This window comes from Carettochelys insculpta, chromosome 21 (assembly GCF_033958435.1).
Source record: "Carettochelys insculpta isolate YL-2023 chromosome 21, ASM3395843v1, whole genome shotgun sequence".
Taxonomy (NCBI): Eukaryota; Metazoa; Chordata; order Testudines; family Carettochelyidae; genus Carettochelys; species Carettochelys insculpta.
The window spans coordinates 10,495,113-10,514,710 of record NC_134157.1 but is presented as its reverse complement, the minus strand read 5'-3'; the positions used below and the strand labels follow the sequence as shown (position 1 = coordinate 10,514,710).

General features: G+C 45.8%; 1 protein-coding gene across 5 annotated transcripts in view; it reads right to left on the bottom strand.

Moving 5' to 3' along the window:
* The window catches only part of LOC142023834 (uncharacterized), a 260,378-nt gene that overhangs the window by 227,078 nt on the left and 13,702 nt on the right, over nt 1-19,598 (bottom strand). For all 5 annotated transcript variants that reach the window (XM_075015186.1, XM_075015187.1, XM_075015188.1 and 2 more), the window contains 2 exons: nt 15,051-15,121; nt 5,498-6,954 (listed from right to left, as the gene is read on the bottom strand). In XM_075015186.1, the coding sequence (XP_074871287.1) occupies nt 5,498-6,954; nt 15,051-15,121 (1,528 nt within the window). The remainder of the gene's footprint in view (nt 1-5,497; nt 6,955-15,050; nt 15,122-19,598) is intronic.

The window sequence follows — 19,598 nt, the reverse complement described above, 5'->3', positions numbered from 1 at the left end:
GCACTGAAGGCTGGCTCCCTACAGCCCTGCCCCTTCTGGGAGTATGGATTCACCCCGCTCCAAACCCCCTCCCCCACACCCCATGGCACTCTGCAAAATCAAACAAGCCTGTTCATCTTGGTCTTCTGGTCAAATTTCATTGTGTTAAAATAAAACAGTCCATTACCCTAGATTCCTAAGGCTTTAATGCTGCAGTTCTAATTGTATACAGTAAAGTTCCCACATTCACGAACTTCAAGTTGGCGAATTTAATTATTCGCGAGCCCAGGGCTCCAGCGGGGAGTGCCAGCTTCTGCAGCTTCCCCATATTTGCCAAATTCAACATTTGCAACGGCTCACAACACCGAATGTTGAGATCCTACTGTATAGGATGGGTCTTAACATCCTATTGCTTTAGCCTACTTGCGGTTTGCTGCGCCCTCCCACAGAGGTGACTGAAGCTTGCACTGTTTGCACAGAGCCGTTAATTTTGTAAACGGCTCTGAGGCCAGTCAGAAGCAGAGGCCCCATGTAAAACTAAGACGATGTTGATATCATTTTGTGCTATATGCAAACACGAGCAGATGTGCCCGGCCTTGTGCTGTGCATTAACTGAAGTCACTTTTTGAAAAAAATAAGTGAAAAATGCCCATGCTGTTTGCAAAGAGAGTATGGTTCAAATGAGGGTTCAGGGATGAGCAGGGGCGGGTGGCTTAGGGCAGAGGGTTTAAGGTGGAGGGGGTTCAAGGCAAGAGGTTGAGGGTGAGGAATTCAAGGCAGGTGGGGGTGCAGACGTTAGGGCAGGGGTCTCAGGGAAGCGGGCTGGGAGTACGGGTGGCGGGTTGATCCTTCTATGGCAGCAGCTCCTCACAGGGGCTTGGGGCTGTACTCCCCATCCAGCGACTGCTGCTGAGAGGGAGGGATCTGGGGCTGTGTGCTGGATGGGTAGGGGCTGGGGCTCTGCAGGATGACCCTGACCCCGTTACCACCCTAGCCTGTAGCCTGTAGGGAGGCAGCACTCTGGGGTAAGCCCCCCCTTTTTGCTGCTGCCCCCCATGCCTGCAGCTTCTCCAGAGTCTTTCCTCGGGGTAACAGCCACCCTGTCCTGAAGCCTGTTGGAGGCAGTGCAGCACTCTGTGGGCTGCCCCTGGGCCGCAGCTGCCCCTGCCCTGGCCCTGCACCTGTTTGTGGGGGCCGTGTTTTGGGGGCTACCCCCAGCATCCAGCAGCCCTCTCTATCCTGCAGCCTGCTTGGTGGGGTGCTCCAGGGGCTGGACAGGCACTGGGAGCTGCTCCCCCAAGCCTGTAGGCTGCTGAAGTGGGGGCAAGGCTCTGAGGGTGGCCCACAGCCTCCAGAGGCCCCCATTGGTCCTGCAGTCTGTGTGTGGGAATGCTCTTGGAGCTGGCCCCAGCTTCCACTGGGCTCCCCCTTCTCTGCAACCTTCCGGGTATTGGAGGAGTCACCCCCCCCATCAGCCCCTCTGTGGCCTGCATGCTTTCTAGGGAGAGACCAGGCTCCAGTGGTTGCCCCCCTCCAGCTGCTTCCATGGCCTGCAGGCTATCTGAGTTGGCCAGGCTCTGGGCACTGCCCTCTCTCCAGCTGTCCCCCACTCCAGCAGCCTCTTCATAGCCTGCAGGCTGTCCAGGTAGGGCCACACTCCAGGGCCTGCCCCGGCCTCTAGCACCCGCTCCTCTAGTCTGCAGGCTGTGTGGAGTCTCCCCCCTCCAGCAGACCCTCTGCAGCCTGTAGGCTCTCCCCAGGGTGCGAGGCAGGCTCTGTGTTTGGGGAAAGAGAGCTACATATCCAATCTTTGTTGCAGGTTACGATGGCAAAGCCCCAGCCCTGCTGGTCTCCCTCGTGGTGCTACAGCTGCCCCCAGTGGCCACTCTCAGTATTGTGTCCCTCCTGTCTGTGTCCCTCCCTTTTTTTCCTCCCGCCTCCTTCTGCCCCCCCTTTTCCAGGTTCTGAGAAATCCTGGGATTTCAGGCACTTCCCAATTTCCAGGCACAACCAGACCCTTACTTTGGTTTGGAGCAGCATCCAGAGGCTCCCTTCTCAGGAGTGGGTCAGGATGGGCCTCCTTCGTCAGTGCTTGAGGTCTGTACACCATGACTCCTCCATGCTGGCTCATAAATCCCAACCCAGAGTTTGGCAATGAACTGTGTCCAGAGCACCTTACAATGGGCTTCCCATACAGATGGGGAGACTATCCCCAATGCTTGCAATGAAGAAAACTTCTATCAGGGAACAATTGCGCTAGATAACACTGTTTCCTTCCTTCCACGCTTGTGCAAAACACAGTGAACAGTGATTGCTAATTCTCAACCTGAATCTGATTAATGAAGGCATGGTTGACTGGCTGAGATAGGACATACCAGACCAGGACTGTGTTGAGAACCTGAGCTCATCAAAAACATCTGCCCAATTACATGGAGATGGTGCCAGGGTAATTACTCACCCACGAAGTACTTATCAGCGCTCGTATTATGAAATGTGCTTGTCTGGCTACATAAACGCTAAATTAATTTCTTAACTTTTCATCTGGATTCAGTATTTTCTCCCCCCCTCCCCAATGGCAGGGTGAAAATTTCAACAACGTGTCATACAGAGATCCCTGAATGAGTCACAGAAGATATCAAACAATACACAGCTGCCAGCTCTGACGCAGCTATAACCTTTCCCTCTCAATGTGCTCTCTTTGTTTCCAGAAATCAAAGAGGGTACTGCTGGGCACTGGTTTCCTTTGTTCTCCTTACCCAAGACCCAGGATCCTAACAGTCCTCAGAGCAGATGGAAAATTCTGCCACCAGTTTCCTATGCCCTCCAAGGCCTGCATCACTCTGTTTGCTGTGATTCACTGGCTGAGGGGGATTTTCCACTCCACTTAGGAACAAGCTCCCCATGTTGGATTGGGAGGGAGGCGAGAAGAATGGACAACAAGACTAGTATGTTCACCCTCAGGCTGTTTTTGGACCCAGCTGTTAAGAGGAAAGGCCAAGAGTTCACTGAAGCCCTGAGCAACCAGCTAGAGATCCATCAATCACAAGTGCATCATATCTTTGGAGAATGGCTACACAATAATTGACTGATTCCTGCTACGAGAACTCTAGTAAGATTAAGGGAAAATCTCCAAAAACACATAGATGCTTCACCTGTGGAGAAACAAAAAATACTGTAGCAGACAATTTTGTGTACACAGAGAAAGTGTGGAAACTTCCTGACTCTCGGTCATCAATTGGAGGGTGCTTATTATATGTTATTTTAAGAAGTATCTATAGCATCACACTCAATAACCATTTAGAAGGATTAAATTTGTGTCAGCAAATGTCAATTTCACTATACATACAAGCACACACTATTTCCATTAAAACCACAAATTTACAGTTAGGCAAAGTGAGAAGAAAGCTGCTTGAGACCTTATTACAAGAGCCCCCCGAGATACATGTAGGTTGCATTCCTGGGCAACCATGCACAAGTCAAATTTTGCACAAGTTGGAAGGAGCACTGGTCAGTTTCTGGGCTCTGCAAGCAGAGGGGAGCCGGGAGCCAGGCTGCTGCCTGGTTCCCAGCTCTCTGCCACTTGTGATTTTGACTCACGTTAATGCAAGTAATGTGTAAGTCAAAATTGCGTATGTTGCGTGTCTATTGTAATTTGTTTAACAATATTTACTTTGTATATTTTGACATGTGATGATGAGTTTGTGTTTTAACAGTTCTAAAGCTTTAACTTTCTGAATCTCAACAGCTACTATCTTTAAATAAATGTCTGACTCCACCATAACATTTCCCCACAACTGACAATTTAAATAGATAAAAATAAAAAATATTTAAAACAAGAACATAACAGCTATACTGTGTCAGACCAAAGGCCCGTCTAGCCCAATATCTTGTCTTCTAGATGCTGGCCAATGCCAGATGTGCCAAAGGGAAAGACTAGAACAGATAACAGTCAAGCGATCCATTCATTCCCTGTTGTGCATTCCAACTCTTGGCAAACAGAGGCTAGGGGCACCATGTCTATCAATCCTGGCTAATAGCCATGGATGAGCTTATTCTTAATGAACTTATTACCCTGTTATAGTCTTGGCCTTCATAACATAACAGGTTGACTGTCCATTGCGTGAAGTAATACAGGTTGCATCTCCAAAAACTGGGATTCTCTGGTATTACAACATCCGTGATCCAGCAAGACCACGGATATTGCCAGATCAGAGAGCCCCAGCTCAGAAGGTTACTTGGAGGAGGGCCAGTGGCTGGGAGCCCAGTGACAGGGGTTGGCAGTGCTGTGTAAGGGAGCCCAGTGAGGTTTTTGTCCATGGGGCCAGTGTCCATGGGCCCAGCAGTGGCAGTCTGGCTGGCATCTGTGACCAGGGCCAGAGGTAGTCTGCCAGTCCAGCCAGGGCTGAAGCTGGTGCTCAGGGGACTGGGACCACATCTGGCAACACAGCCAGGGCTGGAGCCAGCATCAACCCAGCAGGGGCCCGGGGCTTGGGCCAGTGACAGCCTGGCCAGGCTGGATGGTAAGGGGGTCATCACGGGTGGACGTGAGTGGGGAGGTGGGGCTGGAAGGTGGGGACCTTCCCTGGTCCAGCAAATTCCCTCAGTCTCCACCCGTAGGATCCCAAGAACGCCAGACCAGGGAGGTGCAATCTGTACTTCTGTTGATTTTAAACCTGCTACCTATTAATTTCATTTGGTGACACTTATCAGAGGGGTAGCCATGTTAGTCTGTATCTGCAAAAACAATAAGTCGTCCTGTGGCGCAATATAGACAGATTTTTTAGAGCATAAGCTTTCATGAGCAAAGGCCCACTTCATCAGATGCACTGGAATGGAAATGCCAGGGCAGGTCTAATTATACAGGCTTATCCTAGAAATTGCCAGGTTCAAATTTTAAAAGCACTTTAAAGAAAATAATATTGAAGTTGGCCATTTTCTGTGATATTCAAAACAAAACATATTTCTAAACTATGTTTGAAATATATAGCACCCCACACTTTAACTAGCTGGTTTTGTAATACTACTAATAGGCTTCTTAAATTGTAATACCCTGAAAAGGATGAACACTGCATTGGTTAAGGTCAGAACAGAAGATCTTGAAAATGTACTTCTGAAGAGTGACACAAAAGGAAATAAAGTAGAGATTCTAGGTTGAGGTCAAAACTTTATTAACTTCTTCTGCTGCTCACTGCGTATCAAACCTAGGTAGAGCAGAGATAGGTTCAAGTCATTCTGAAGAAGTTAAAGATATGAACCTGTTAGCTCTGGCATCTCTCTAGTTGAACAATATTCAACTTTTATGCAGAAATATCGATATGTAGACCTCCTAGCACTTACCAGAGCTAGGTAAATATAGGCCCCTTTTTATAACTGGAGAAATTGAAGAACAGAGGTGAAGTGACTGGCCCAAGGCAGGTTTAGCATGTTAGCAAATCTGGAAAAAGAATCTAGGTTTCTTGACGCCTTGTCTGGACCCCTGGACCACACCATGAGCATATTATTAAAAACGTGAACTTACCGGTTGTCCTCGGTCTCCTTTAGATCCAGGAGGTCCAAGTAAAAATGGAAATAGAGTGGGTCCGATGGGGTCAAAGACCTGAAACCCATCAACAGCAGCAGGGGTTGTCAGGTTGAAGACTTGCACACTGGTTCTGTAGGCAAGATGAAAAGATCCAGGGGTTGTTTTGGTTTGGTGACCAGATCCAGGGGTTGGTCTGGTAGGAACTAAGCTAGGAATGAATTTCCTGGTTGATAGAGGCAATAGCTTGTTCGGAATGGGGCTAATGGTCAGGTTCTCTGGGTTTTGTCTCATGGTAGTGGGCTGACTGTCTCTAGATGAATTCTCAGTTTTCTTCCTCATTGGCTTTACAGTGCTGGGTATTTCAGGGAACTTGGTGGTTGCTTTTTGGTTGATCATATTTTTGGTCTCTGGCTCCAACTCTTTCCTGCTGATGGTTCTAGAATTTTGGCCAGCAGGCAGGTTCTTTCTGACCGCAGGAAGGGAATGTTTCTGTGAACTCGCACTGGAAGAGGGCTGCGATATCCTGAGGGTTGCTGTAGTAGTTCGAGGGTGTGAATGGACCGGCAGCTGCATATCAGTACTCGGAGGAATGGTAGACCAAACAATTGTAACATTGGCTGTTTTGGTTGTTGATCTTGGAGACAGCAGCTTATAGGGGACCAAGGTGGTAGACGGCAGAGCTGGAGCCTTGAGAAGTGTTGTGATTTTTATCAGCTCTGACGTTGGGATCATGGTGGTCAGGTTTTTCAAACCCTGTAGCAAGAGCTTCATCTGCGGAGGGGTCATTGGTGAGGTGCTGGGATCCCTGGGTAAGAGTGGGACAAGCGGGGGCAAATTCGGCCGGAAGGTGTCTGCTTGCCTGCATTGTTTTTTCAGGTATTTACAGTAATGATGAGCTGCCTTGGCGGAAGGATAAATATCAAACTGGCAAATGGCACCTTCAAACTGTATCGAGTGCTGGTTCATTTTCCCCAAGAGAAAAGACCCTTGTGGATCCAATGCCTCATCTTTTTTAAAATGCAAATCTGCATATACTCTTTGCTTCCCACAAGAAGTAAATAAAGTGACCATCTGGCCTCGGATGTCAATGGCCATGTTATGCCAGTGGCCATCATGGACATTGTAATCAAAATACACAGAGCGCTTGTGACCTACATACACGATGACCTTTCCAGGAATGAACTGAATGCCCAGCTGCAGTTTTTTCTTCTTGCTCTTGACAGAGAACAGAAAAGCATTATTGATACGGTGAGAACACAAGCTCAGCACTAGGGCCACGTCTGTGCCAAAGGCGGCAGGAATGACGGTACTGATGGGTGCCTCGATGCGTGCTCGCTGAGTGAAGATGACCCCCGATTTGAAAGGGATGACCCCCTGAGGAACTGAGCGTGATGAAGACAACCCACTTGATGGCTTTTTCCCTGTCAGGCCCAGTCTTTGAAGAACGTCCACATCTGAAAGAGAGGAGCAAAGAACATGAGTAATCATACAACCACATGGACTGATCCAACACCTGAGTCAACTGGATTCCTTGCAGTAATCTCTTCCAGGGCACCATGGGCAGTTGATCAGGCCCTGAATGCAGTAGATTACTGATTGTGCTTACTCAAACTGGTTTAAGATGCTCAGGTCATGGAAGCATCAAACTATTTTGTCTTGGGCTCCTGGACAGAAGGCCATATCATGTCAGCTCAATATCTGAGAAATTGCCTTAATACACCAAGCTCCTCATCTATCTAGACCAGGGGTTAACAACCTCCAGCATAAGTGACAAAAGTAGCACGCAAGCCAATTTTCACTGGCATGTGAGACAGGAGCTCAGCCCTGCCCCTCCCCGCCCCATGCAGCTGGGAGCTTGCTCAAAACCATGCTGCCTGTGGATTAACAAAAGACCAGATAATGCTACCAACCACCACCAAAAAGTAAAGCTCTGCGTCTTAAGATATTTATTAATGAAAATGTTGTAAGTAGGACTATTAGGCTATGTCTACACTAGCACACTGCGTTGAAGTAGCCTATTTCGACGTAAGAACATCGAAATAGGCTACTTTGATGCGTATCGTCTTCACGTCCTCCAGGGCTGGTGCCGTCGACGTTCAACGTCTAAGTAGCGATGGAGAATGTTGGAAGGAGCCGCTTCGGAAGGAAATGAGGAGCATCCACACACACAAGTGCTCCCCGTTGAAATAAGAGGCCAGCAAAGCCCCAAGCCACTCCCTTAAAGGGCCCCTCTCAGACACACTTGGCCTGCACAGCACAAGATCTACAGAGCTGACAACCGGTTGCAGACGCTGTGCATGCAGCATGGACCCCCAGCTGCAGTAGCAGCACCAGCAGCAGCCAGAAGCCCTGGGCTAAGGGCTGCTGCACGTGGTGACCGCAGAACCCTGCAGGGGCTGGACAAAACGTGTCTCAACCCCTCAGCTGATGGCCGCCATGGAGGACCCCGCTATTTCGAAGTAGTGGGACGTGGATTTTCTACACACACCCTACTTCGACACTGAACATCTTCGGATGGGAATAGCGATTTTGATGTCTCGCTGCCTAACATTCATTTCAACACAGAAATAGCACACGGCGCACGTAGACGCAATGCGTGCTATTTCGACGTTGTGCCGGCTAGTGTAGACGCACCCTCAGTGACTTTAAAAAGGATCACTGGCACTCGGACCAGACATAGAGGTCAAAAGGTATTCTGCCTTGGAAAGGTTACTGACCTCTGATCGAGACCATTATTCCATCTCTAATAGCGGCCCAGTGACAGATGTTTTGAAAGAAGGTAGAAACTCCAATTATAAGAGACAATTTGCGAGATAACCTACTCCCATGAAATATTTTCTCCTGTCCCCCCAACATCACACATTTGGAATTTAACTTTGGATATGACCTTTTGGCAGAAGTTATGGTTTGACACAGTCAGACATTTACTAAAAATGTGATTGGAGACCAAGATTTATTTTACAGACAGAGAAGGGAGCAGAATTTCATCTCCACATCTGTCTTTCCAGACACACCAGCCTCATCACTCGTGACAGATCCATGGCCCTTGATGACACTGCACTGTTTCAGTAGCTTTGGGTTTGATTTTTTTTTTAAAAGAGAAAGCAACCTATGGCATGAGAAGACTGCATCTAGACTTAACCAAGCCATTGAAGGTATCGTGCTGCAGCATTACCTACAATAGATACTCACACACACAATTTCACATATTGTACAAAAGTTACAAACATTAACTTGGATGGTAAGTGAATAGGTTGATGTTTGTTAACCAGGATAAAAGGCATGCAATGGGCAAACTAAGGTAGAATCCTCTGGCTCCTGACTCCGCCTGCGGAGGGGTCACGTGAAGAGCAAAGAGTCCACAACAGATAAGCAGATAACAGTGGCACAAACTATGGCCACCTGGCTACCAGCTGGGCTACTGTGTTTGAGGAGAATGTACAAGAGCTCAAGAGAAGGAAGAAGACACGGTCCATGTGAGAGGTCAGAGGGAAGGAACTTTTAATAAAGGAATGTCCTAAGGATGAGCAGGGAATTAGCAAAGCTGGGGGAAGGGGAAGAAATGGGGATATTTACAATCCAAATTCTCTTCCCATTTGAAATTTACAGCAAAGCTCCTGTTGACTTCAGCTTCTAATAGAAAGAAGGCATATAGAGAATAATAAATCTTTCCAAAGAGTATTTAAACCAACCCACAGAATACTCGAGCAGGAACAAAGTTCTCTAGTAAATTCCATAGGCTACGTCTAGAATATTGGCTATTTTGAGCATCGTATTCCATTTCTGCTACCCCTCATCATGAGAGAGGTTGCTGAAACCTAAAATAGCTGCTTATTTTGAACTTTGGTGATGTTTGGATGGCATCAAGTTCAAAATAAGCTAACAAATAATTTATGCAACTTGTGTTGTGCAAATTACATAAATTATTTCAAGTTCTGGTTACAGCCTAGATGTAGCCATAGGATCTAATGTCTATATAAAACCCTATTGGCTTCCTCCCTATTAAACTCTATAGCTGTATCTATACTAGCAAGTTCTTTCAGAAAATCAAATGCATCTACACACAAAATGCGCACTTCTGATCTGAAATCAAAAGAACGCAGCTCTTCTTCTGGAAGAACTCTCCTGCTCCTGGATCAGGAAAAGCACCTTCTTTGTGGGGGTGGGGGCAGCATGTATAGACACTCCATGGGCCCTTTTTTCCTCACGTCTCCAAATTTTTTGCTCCTTGGCCCATTCTTTCAAAAGAGTGGGGGCTGTGTGGATGCTCTCTATTGAAAGAGCGGATTGATTTTTTTAATCTGCTTTTTTGTCTGTGGACGTGCTTTTTTGAAAGAAGTTTTTTCGGAAGAGATCTTCCGGAAGAACTTCTTTCGGAAGATTGTTGTAGTGTAGACATAGCCTATAGGTCTTTTCCTTAGAAATCATGGTGGATCAGTCCCTTAACCCTATTCTACTGTTCTTTCCACAAATAGGGTTGCTATCTTTGTTCCATAAGCATGCTGTGGACAGGATCTATTCAGAAAGAGACAAAGGGTTACATTTTTCGTGGCATATAGAGAACTGACAAACTGCAATCCCTATTCCTAGATTGCCACCTAATCTTCTTATTGGAACTGACCATGGGATAATCTAGCTAAGAGAGGTCTGCACACCCATTTTACTCAATGCAGGTGCCTACAAAAAAGAAGAGTTTAAACAATCAGGAACGTAACAGCGCCAGCCACAGCTGCACTTCAACTAACATCACAGGCCTCACAGATGAAAAAATTAACAGCAGAAGAAAAATAATCCAAGAAGAAAACTCCCCCCAAATAGCCTTCAGAATTTGGCATTCTTCACCCTTAATTGTTACATATTCAACACAGTTCTAAGGATTTGTGGAACTGGAACAGAGAGAGTTTGTGAGTGTTTGCTAGAAAGGCTGAAAACTATGAGGCCTAGCATGGATTTGGGCCAGGAGGAGAGAACACTAGAAAGAGAACAGCTCTGTCCTTAGACTTTGGCAAACCTTAACCATTTCCGTGCATTAGAACAAGTAAATCAATACTTCATTCGTCTGGGACCTGCTTTATTTCCCACCCCACTTTCTATTTTTAAGACGTTTCAATTCCCCTTATAGCAGACACAGCCACACAAAAGTTGAGGGTCAAATGTGAAGGGGGATGAAAATTCTCTCTCAATTACTTTTGTGCTGAGGGGATGATTTATTGTATGCACATGAATGTATTTATTAAAATTGGTGTTTACCCCCGGCTAAACAAGCCTCTGATCCCCAGACATTCCCCAATAGGAAATTCTGTCCTCACAGCATAGGTGGAATCCCCCTCCCCCACCATCTGCTGAAGAATGGAGGAGGTACAGAGCTATCCTACAAGTCACTTTATCTTCTGGACCATTTCCCAACTTGTTTCCAATGCTAAAGGCCAAATCCTGGCTCTTGTGAAGTCAAATGGGAGTCTTGCCATGGACTTCAAAGAGAACAGGATCTGGACCTCAGGAAATAAATCTGCTGCTTAAGTCTAGAAGCTACATGCTGGCTTCCAATTGCCAGATGTATTTTTAGGTTCTCTTCAGGAGATGTATTATAGCGACAAGGCAGAAATATTTTGTACTCTAGGGAGCTGCTCTGTAAAGACATAACCATGTTTCCCCTGCTCAGAGGTTGCTGCTGCTGTTTGAACTACAAATCCAACTACCTCATTAACAACTGTATCAAATAGTCTTGAAAAAAAAAATTGGGCCAAACGCCCAATGTCTGCATGAAGCCTGATTCCATCAGCGTTTGTGCCGGGGATGAATGTGGCTTTTCCTGCTCGACGATCAGCCACCCTTTGCCATAAATTTGTCCAAGCAGCCTACCAAATTACAACCCTCAGTGATTCCACTGAACTGGTGGGCATGTCCCCAGAGAAGTTCCATGAAGAGATGCAGCCAACTAACGTATAACTAAAGGGGAGCAAGTGCCAGTTTTGGCTTCTTTACACCGCTATGAGTTTATCAAAGCCTTACCTCTTCCCTCCAACATTCACCTCCTAGAGTTACCATTAAGACCTATTTTTAAAAAAATAAACAGACTAAAGCTTTCGGTCCCTCAGCCGGGTGTAACTAAGGCCACGTCAGCAGTAGCACTTTTGCAAGAATAACTTGCACCAGCCAGAAGCATGGGAAAACAAAACAAAACAAAACAAAACAAAACAAAAAACCCCATACACCCAAATGACATAAGTGACATCAACAAAAGTGCCAGTGTGGATAATGCTACGCTGGCAGGATATGCTCTCCTGCTGCGAGAGAGATACGGCTGGTCCTGTGGGGTGTTTTAATTATGTCAATGGGAGAGCTCTTTCCTACGGGCACAGAGGAGACACCTGGGAAATCTTACAGTAGTATGGCTGCATCGGCGCAGTTGGGCCGCTGTGAGGTCTGTAGTGCAGATGAAGGCTTTATTGTGGTACTCAAGTTGCACTATTTGGGGGCTGAGGGCACATTTCTCTCTAGGAAAGGAAGCAACATACAGAAGGAATTTCTGAACTATCATATCCTTGAAAGAGGTACTCACCAGAGGCTGAAAAGTCTAACTTATTCCCTCTCCCCGCCCCCTCCCACGCAAAACCAGAAAGAGAAGTAACTCTGAGTTAACTGGCCTCCACTGGCTTCAGTCTAGCGCTTATATCCCAAATTTGGTCACATGAAGTCTAAATTTCAAAGATGTTGGCCAGGAACTTCAGCTAGCACAGCTCCAATGACATCAGTGGAACGATGCAGCTTACACCAGCTGATGAACTGGACTATTAACTTTTGAATTTGTAACATTTGTATGAGTGCTGCACTTCCAAGGTACACTGTCCTCTTCTCTTGTTTGCTCTAGAATTTCCTGTTGGGGAAGGCCTGGGAACTAGGGGCTTGTTTAGCCAGGGATAAACACCAATATTAATATATCCACAAATGAGCCTATAATGGATTATCTCTTCTGCATGGACATAATTAAGATAGACTTTTCATCCCTTCCCTTCGGCATTGGCTGGACACCACTTCCATTTGAGTCAATGGGAAACTCCTGAAGCTCACTTGCATGGAACCAGAGTTAGATTATCCCTGCCTTGCATTCTTGAGTGGTAAGGTAGCACTAGACAGAAGCAGACAAAAATTGCTTGGGTCCACAAACAGCTCAAGAGGGCCCCCTGTTCCCTTTTTATTACAAGAACTTGCCCAATTTACTATTGTGGGGAGTAGACACAATATTCCTGCATAGGGTCCCCAACAGGCTTGCCCCAGGTCCGGATAATATGGACTCAAACCTCTGACGTTCATTAGCCTCGCTTTATTTGTATGCCCACATCAAAATCTTAAAGGAAAGAGCTTTCCCTTTACTCATAAGCGAAGGATCCTTTTCTCTTCAAAATGCAGTATGATTTAGGGAAGGTAATTCATCCCGTTACAGACAGAAACAACTTTGCAGAGGAAGGGTTTTCACAGCACCATGCTATGAAATGTAAGGTTTTGTGAGTGTGTGTGTGCACATGTATGTACTCACAAGCACATGCAAAGAACAAAACTTTCTTTTTACATGGATGACAACAGCCAAAAACATTTAAACATACCACAATTACCCTGGGAATAAAAAGACCAGGCAGCACGGCCCCCAAAATGGAGCATTAAAAGTCTATTCAAACTAAAATAAGAAAAGAATAACTAAAACATAGTATTTGTTCACCCTCTCTTATACTAACATAAAACTTGCTCTGAAAACTGCTTGACTAAGTGATTCAACCAGATGTTCACATCCTTTGCAGGAAAAAAGAATTTGGAAAATATTACATTTTTCAAAATTGCTGGTGGCAGGGAGTGCTCTGTGGGCTGCATTTCAGCTGAGCTTCAACCAACTTTCTATTTTTCCTTCATGTTTTGGAGCCTAAGAGGCCTGGAGCCGGCTAGTCCACTTATTATGCTTGCTGATTACATAGGAAGTTGTTCAGTTCCAGCCTGCACCCTAAGTAAATCATGTGGAGGAGGTGTTGCTATTTTCAGATAGAGGAGGTGGCTCTCTGACAAACAGATGCTCAGTTTCCATCACCCAGCTGTGTAGAGACAGAGTTCTTTTTACCATCATCAACTGGGCAGCTTCCTGGAACTCCCCGTGGCTCAATAGTTACCCCAAAGGATTCTCGTCCTGTAGAAAAGTGGTGAAGTAACCTAGGACTCTTTCCAGAATAGCAAGTGTTAAAAATTAACTTGTGAGAAGTGGATGCCTCACTTGAAGGATGTAATCGAGCTCCCACTGAAATCAAATGAAAGTCTCTCACTGATTTTGATGGGAGATTGATCAGTCACATAAGTCAGTTGATTCTTCCTCTCCATCACCCTCAAAAGGAACTCTGTACTGTACGAGAGGCAGGAGCAGCTTAGAAAGGGGGAAGGGAAGATCAATAGAAATTAGATTTTTTTATGTTTTAGGTAGCAATGACTCAGGAATAGGTATTTGTGAATTTTTATACTGGGCACATGTATCTGCATCTAACTGAGCTCAGCTCAAATTTAAGGCTTTTGAAGTCACTGGGAAGGAACTGGTGCAGAATCTTATCAATGGGCTTTCTGGGTGGAAAGCACAATGAACCTCTGTTAAGGATAGCTGGACCAGTCGCCTCCCCACACTGGCTTGCACAGGATCTAGGAAAAGCATCTCTTGGTCTCATGACCCACACTTTATGTGCTGACTTATTGAGGGGCACTACCATCTTGGAAGAAGCTACCTGCTTTCCCAAGTGAAGAGTGAGTGCAGCTATGACAGCGGAGAAATTGGCTATTAAGGGGTGGTGAGGGGCCATTACCCAGCATTAATGAGGGGATGAAAACCACATAAGGCTTTCTTGCTGGCATGAGCTGACTCATACTCTTAGCAATTAGGGTCCATTAGGAATGCATCTCGGCTAGGGAAAGGCTAGACTAGGATGTACTAGGTAGGATTCACCTCTGCAACAACAAGTTATCTATCATTGATTTGGAGAACCTTGGAGTTGCATTGCATTGTGCCAGGTGATGTAATATAAGGAAAACAGCAGCATGTGTTTTCCCATACCTGAGGACAAGGTGGTTTCACAGCCTTTTTTGAAGCAGGCTACATCATCTTTGTGCCTCAAATGCCGCTTCTGTAAAATGGGAATTATAATACCAGCCTCCCAGGCATACAGCTCATTAGTGACCACCTTCATTAGATAGAAAGGCTGTAAGGGCCAGATTTTTAAAAGGCATGTAGGTGCCAAAAGATGAAGATATATAGATAGATTTGAAAATCCCATGAGTTGTATCTTTAAGCATCCCAGTATCTTTAGAAATCTGGCCTTAACTACTGGTCTCCATGTCTCGATAGCCAACTCAGGTCATCAGTTGAACTATCTGCAGCAAAACAGCAGAAGTTAGTATATTAAGTCTGTGCATTAGGCTCTTAAAGAGATAAAAGTTATATAAATTGAAGCCAAACCCCTTGGCTAAAATTCATTTACACATTTTTCTTTATTGGGTAGAAAGCAAACAAACAAATGTAATTTACCTTCAGGACTTCCCTGTGTGAATCCAAGAAAACAGGTAAAATATAGGACAGTCCAGAGAAAAAGGGATCCCCTAAAAATCAAAGAAGGAAAAAAAAAATCAGGATTTTGTTTTACAGTTTTTAAATATTGACATTATAAAACATTGCTCAAGTCTGGCTCTTAAAATAAAAATAAGCTTTATTCAGAACAAAGGCTCAGTTGTGAATGTATTGAAATCAACAGGTGCGTAGGGTATTGCCATTAACAACAATAGCTGGAGGACCAGCTCCTGATTGCACAGAACTAGCTGCTTGCTTCTTATTGGGACTCCATAATCAGCATCCTACTTGTGGATCCAATCAAAAGCCCACTGAGCTCCATGAGATTTTTTTCCCCATCGACTGCACCGCGCTTTTGATCAGGCTTTGAATTTGGATCAGAGCATTTTTCTGCATTGATGGCAAGTGTCACATCATCAGTTCCTACAGAGAAACTAATGCCATGCATTAGCCAGCCTAGACCACAAGGATGCAAAGGGACATGGAACAATTCCAAGGAAGGAGAAAGAGGGGCTTGACCAAAGTATACGTGCGAGGGGATAAGAGGATATCCAGTAAGCGTCGTGTGAATGACCTTTGTATCTAAGCAAACAAAGTTTGAATTGTGCTGCTCTTGCATTTATTTAGAACAGAAAGCCCTATGTGGTTTAATTAATTTTGTTCTAAAGAAAAGCTACAAACAGAAAGCACAGTCTGTAAACACTTTGGTACCCACCTCCATTGGGGCACTACCCTTAATACACTTCTCACTAGCTCAATGAGTAGGGAAATCCTGATTGTCTGGGTAGAAGTAAAAAACACCCCCCTCCTCACCCAAATGCAGATTCCATGCTATGGGGAGGCACCTTTCTTAGTGTTTTACACCTGTGAAGCTAGATTTGGCAAAGCATTCTGTTAGCTAAACTATAAGCTTCTGCATGCCAGCAATAGCAGGAAGGAAAAGCTATGCTGGCAAGGTAACAGAAAGCACCCCTCAGCCCACAAATAACATGATCCAAATAGCGCAAAAAATATAAGAAGCTTGTTGGTTAAATTCACTAAGAAATATCTGTGGAAAATTATAAGATTAAATTCTCTCATCTTCTAGAGAAAATTTAGTAACGAGGTAGAAGTTTCAAGGCCATTAGGCAGCTGGAGGAACACAGACAAAAAATGTAAACTACATAAAATCCTTCACCAGAGAAAGAAAATACATGGATCATTCATAAGCTGCTACTAGTACTTCATTTCAGACAGGCCAATATTATATCTGGGGTGGGAGTGGGATAAAGACATGAAAGACCCCATTCATAGCTGGTGAATTAAAATAATTGTATATTTATTTCAGTATATTTAATGTACTTTTTCCCAGCTCTTCCACATGAAAAATTTCATTGAGGTATTTTATCAGGGTGCGTCTCCTCCTCAGCTGTTGTAGAATATCACAGTTCCATTGACTGCAGTGAAGCCATGCTGATTTATACCAGTTCAGGATATGGCCTATTATATTTAGCAGAGAAAATAATGTAGGAACCCCGCTGCTTGCTATATTTTGAAACTTGGCTGAAAAAAGCTCTGGAACCATTCTACAGCATCAGGAGAAATTAATTAGATGGACCAATTTATTATTTTGCACTCTCCTTGCTCCAGGCTTCATTTTTCAGGTTGCAGGAGGGACCCCAAAGCTGCTTTAAATTACGCCCAAACTATGAAGGTACCCAAGGGACAACCCAACAACTCTAACTGAAGCTAAATGCATTCCAGGCACACCTTCTTGATCCACCATTACACTGGCCACACACAGCCAGGGAACCCTCCCCGCCCCAGTGGAATTGCAAGACATGTCCTGGCTCCTATATGCCTCAGGCGTGATATAAAAGGACCAGAACCCAGCTCAGACCCAGGGCCTTCATTTCTGTGACCCAGCAAACTGACACAATCAACCATCTTCTAGAACTCAGAAGCAGCTTAGTTCTGGTGTGTTGAGCACGGCTGCAAAATCATGCAGAGCTTAAAAAGGACTTTATTCTGAGGGAGTTTCATCAATGGGGTGGGAAGCACACAACTTGTGTTAGCTAACTCGTGGTAACTACAATGAGTTAAAATCCCAGGGAAGACAAGGCAGTTTGTACCTTTCTCACACTAGCAGGTGGAGCTAAAGAAAGGCCGGGGCTCACTGTAAGCGGAGAACTAGTGTTAAGACATCATAATGCCCCGGTCGTCACTCAGATTTTATCTTTTCCTTGATCCCATGAGCTAGTTCATATGAATGAGGAGCACCTTCTAGTGAGGCCAAGGCTTATGTATCTGTATAGAGGATGGATCAGTCACTAGTCCAGTCATCCGCCACAAAGTTAAAGCCCATTTAAAAAAAAAAAAACAAGGTGAGGAAAGGAAATTACCGCCCCGCCCCCTCATTTCCTTCTAGATTTCCTATTGACCAACACAGGAAACACAACACAACGAGGGGAATGAGCTTCAGGGAATAGCTAGCCCATGATTCAGTTGCACATACGCTGACTAGGTAGTAAAAGAGCTGGATTCACAGCACAGGTTCCAGCTGGCACTGGATATACGGTTGCTTTTCTCAGACAGCCAACACTGTACAAGACTGGAATGAGCAGAAGTGCCAGAACACTGAAGAAAAACACGTTGGCAAAATATACCAGCTTAATGGAAAAAGTGAATACTGCTTCCAAATGGCAGACCTGTGCCTGATGGGGCTGTTAAATATTGCATTTTTTTTTTTAAAACAACACAAGCACTTTTTCCGTTACAACTCAACAGTGACAAGGTTTCATAAGCGATTGGAGTAGCAGTAAGGAAAGGAGAGTTTTCTCCTTATATAGAGCTATCCTGTCTACCTATTCCTGTCCCTCTGCTCCATGCCTAGTGAATGTCAGTCACTCACCATACTACCTCTCTGTGGCTGTGTATGTGTGTGTGCGCGCGCATGCATCATGGCAAGCTGAATTAGTTCTTACAAACCCTCAGAGATGCCAGGTGAAACCCATCTTGAAGCCAAGCCACTACATAGACCTGCCCTTCTGGTCTTGGCATAGGGTGGCGTTCACCCAGCTCTTAGCCCCACTGAATTCACCGAGGCCACTGATTTGTGTAATGGGCTGTAAGATCAACCCCATGGTCTTCAGCCTTTGCAGTGAGAGGTGACTTTTCTAGTGAAGATTAAAGATCAAATTTCTGAAAGCAATAAGTTGATAGGCCGCCAGGGACAAGAGAGACATCAGTCCTCTTTCTCTATGGTCTGCATAGAATATCTCCTGCTGATAATCCCCATGTGTGTCACGTACAATGCTGTGATGGGGTTCTGGGGTCCCCCAAGCTCTGCACCCTGTCCGCAGGCAGGAGAGTCTCTCACTTAGCAGGAGAACAGCGGGTTTATTAGCCGACAGGACACAGCATCGTACAGAGGAGTTAGTACAGTAGGCAGAGACAGCCAGTCCCATCCATGTTGAGGAGAGGAGGCCCCGAGGGGCCCCCAGAGCTGGGGCCTGGCCCCCTCCTTTGTCTTGCTCTCCCTCAGCCCAGACTAACTGCTTCCAACTCCCAGTTCCAATTTAAACCCCTCAGGCTCCACCTCCTCCTTTGTCTGCAGTACAAAGGTGTTACCTGGTCGTCAGGGTTACCCTCAGCAGGAGCCCCACACCCTCTGTGAGCCACTCACACACACACAGGTATCCCCCACTCCATCACATCTCTCCCCCCTTCCAGACCGAACTGAGCAGGGTCACTCAACTGGTGACCTGGGGAAGTTCGGGGCTCTCCCCTCGTGACAGGGCATCGGCTGTACCCTCAGTGCTCCCCTTGATGTGCACCACCTCCACATTATAGTCCTGCTGGGGGAGGCTCCAACTCAGGAGCTTGGTATTGGCCCTTTTCATGTGATGCAGCCGGGCAAGTCCCTTTAGTTCCCTTGGGTTGGTTGGTCTCGCTGCTTCGGCCCCGGTCCGTCAGCCACGTTCTCAAGTCGGGCAGGCAGAGCCCATACAGATGCTGCAGCACCAACAGATTAAACAGGTCTTTTGTGGTCTGGGTCCTGCCCCATCTGACCACCAGTCCATACAGCTGCTCCAGCCAATGTCTGGAATTCAGTTACAGTCCAGTAACGGAAGGTGCAAATGCTTCCATCCTTGGCATTTAGCCAGACCACCACAATGGCTGTGTGCCTCAGTTTCCCCTTCCATGCCACACAATAGGTTTGGAATGTTCCTTCTCATGTCAGAGGTTGCAAGACTAGTTACAGGGAACAATGGTGACATTTCAGAGTTACAGACTCCTTCAACATACAATTCATGCTTCTACATCAATGTCCTCATGTCACATGGCTCTTTTCAAACATTCAGTGCATGGTACAATTTTACAGCTTTTGGTAGCAGCACCCCTTGGTTACAGCAGTCAGCGTGAGTAACAGAACAAACCCATTGCAACTGTACATTTACGTTGCTCTTTGGTAGACCACAACTTTTGTGTAACCCCCTTGAGAATCTGGTATTTTGGGGATAAATGGCT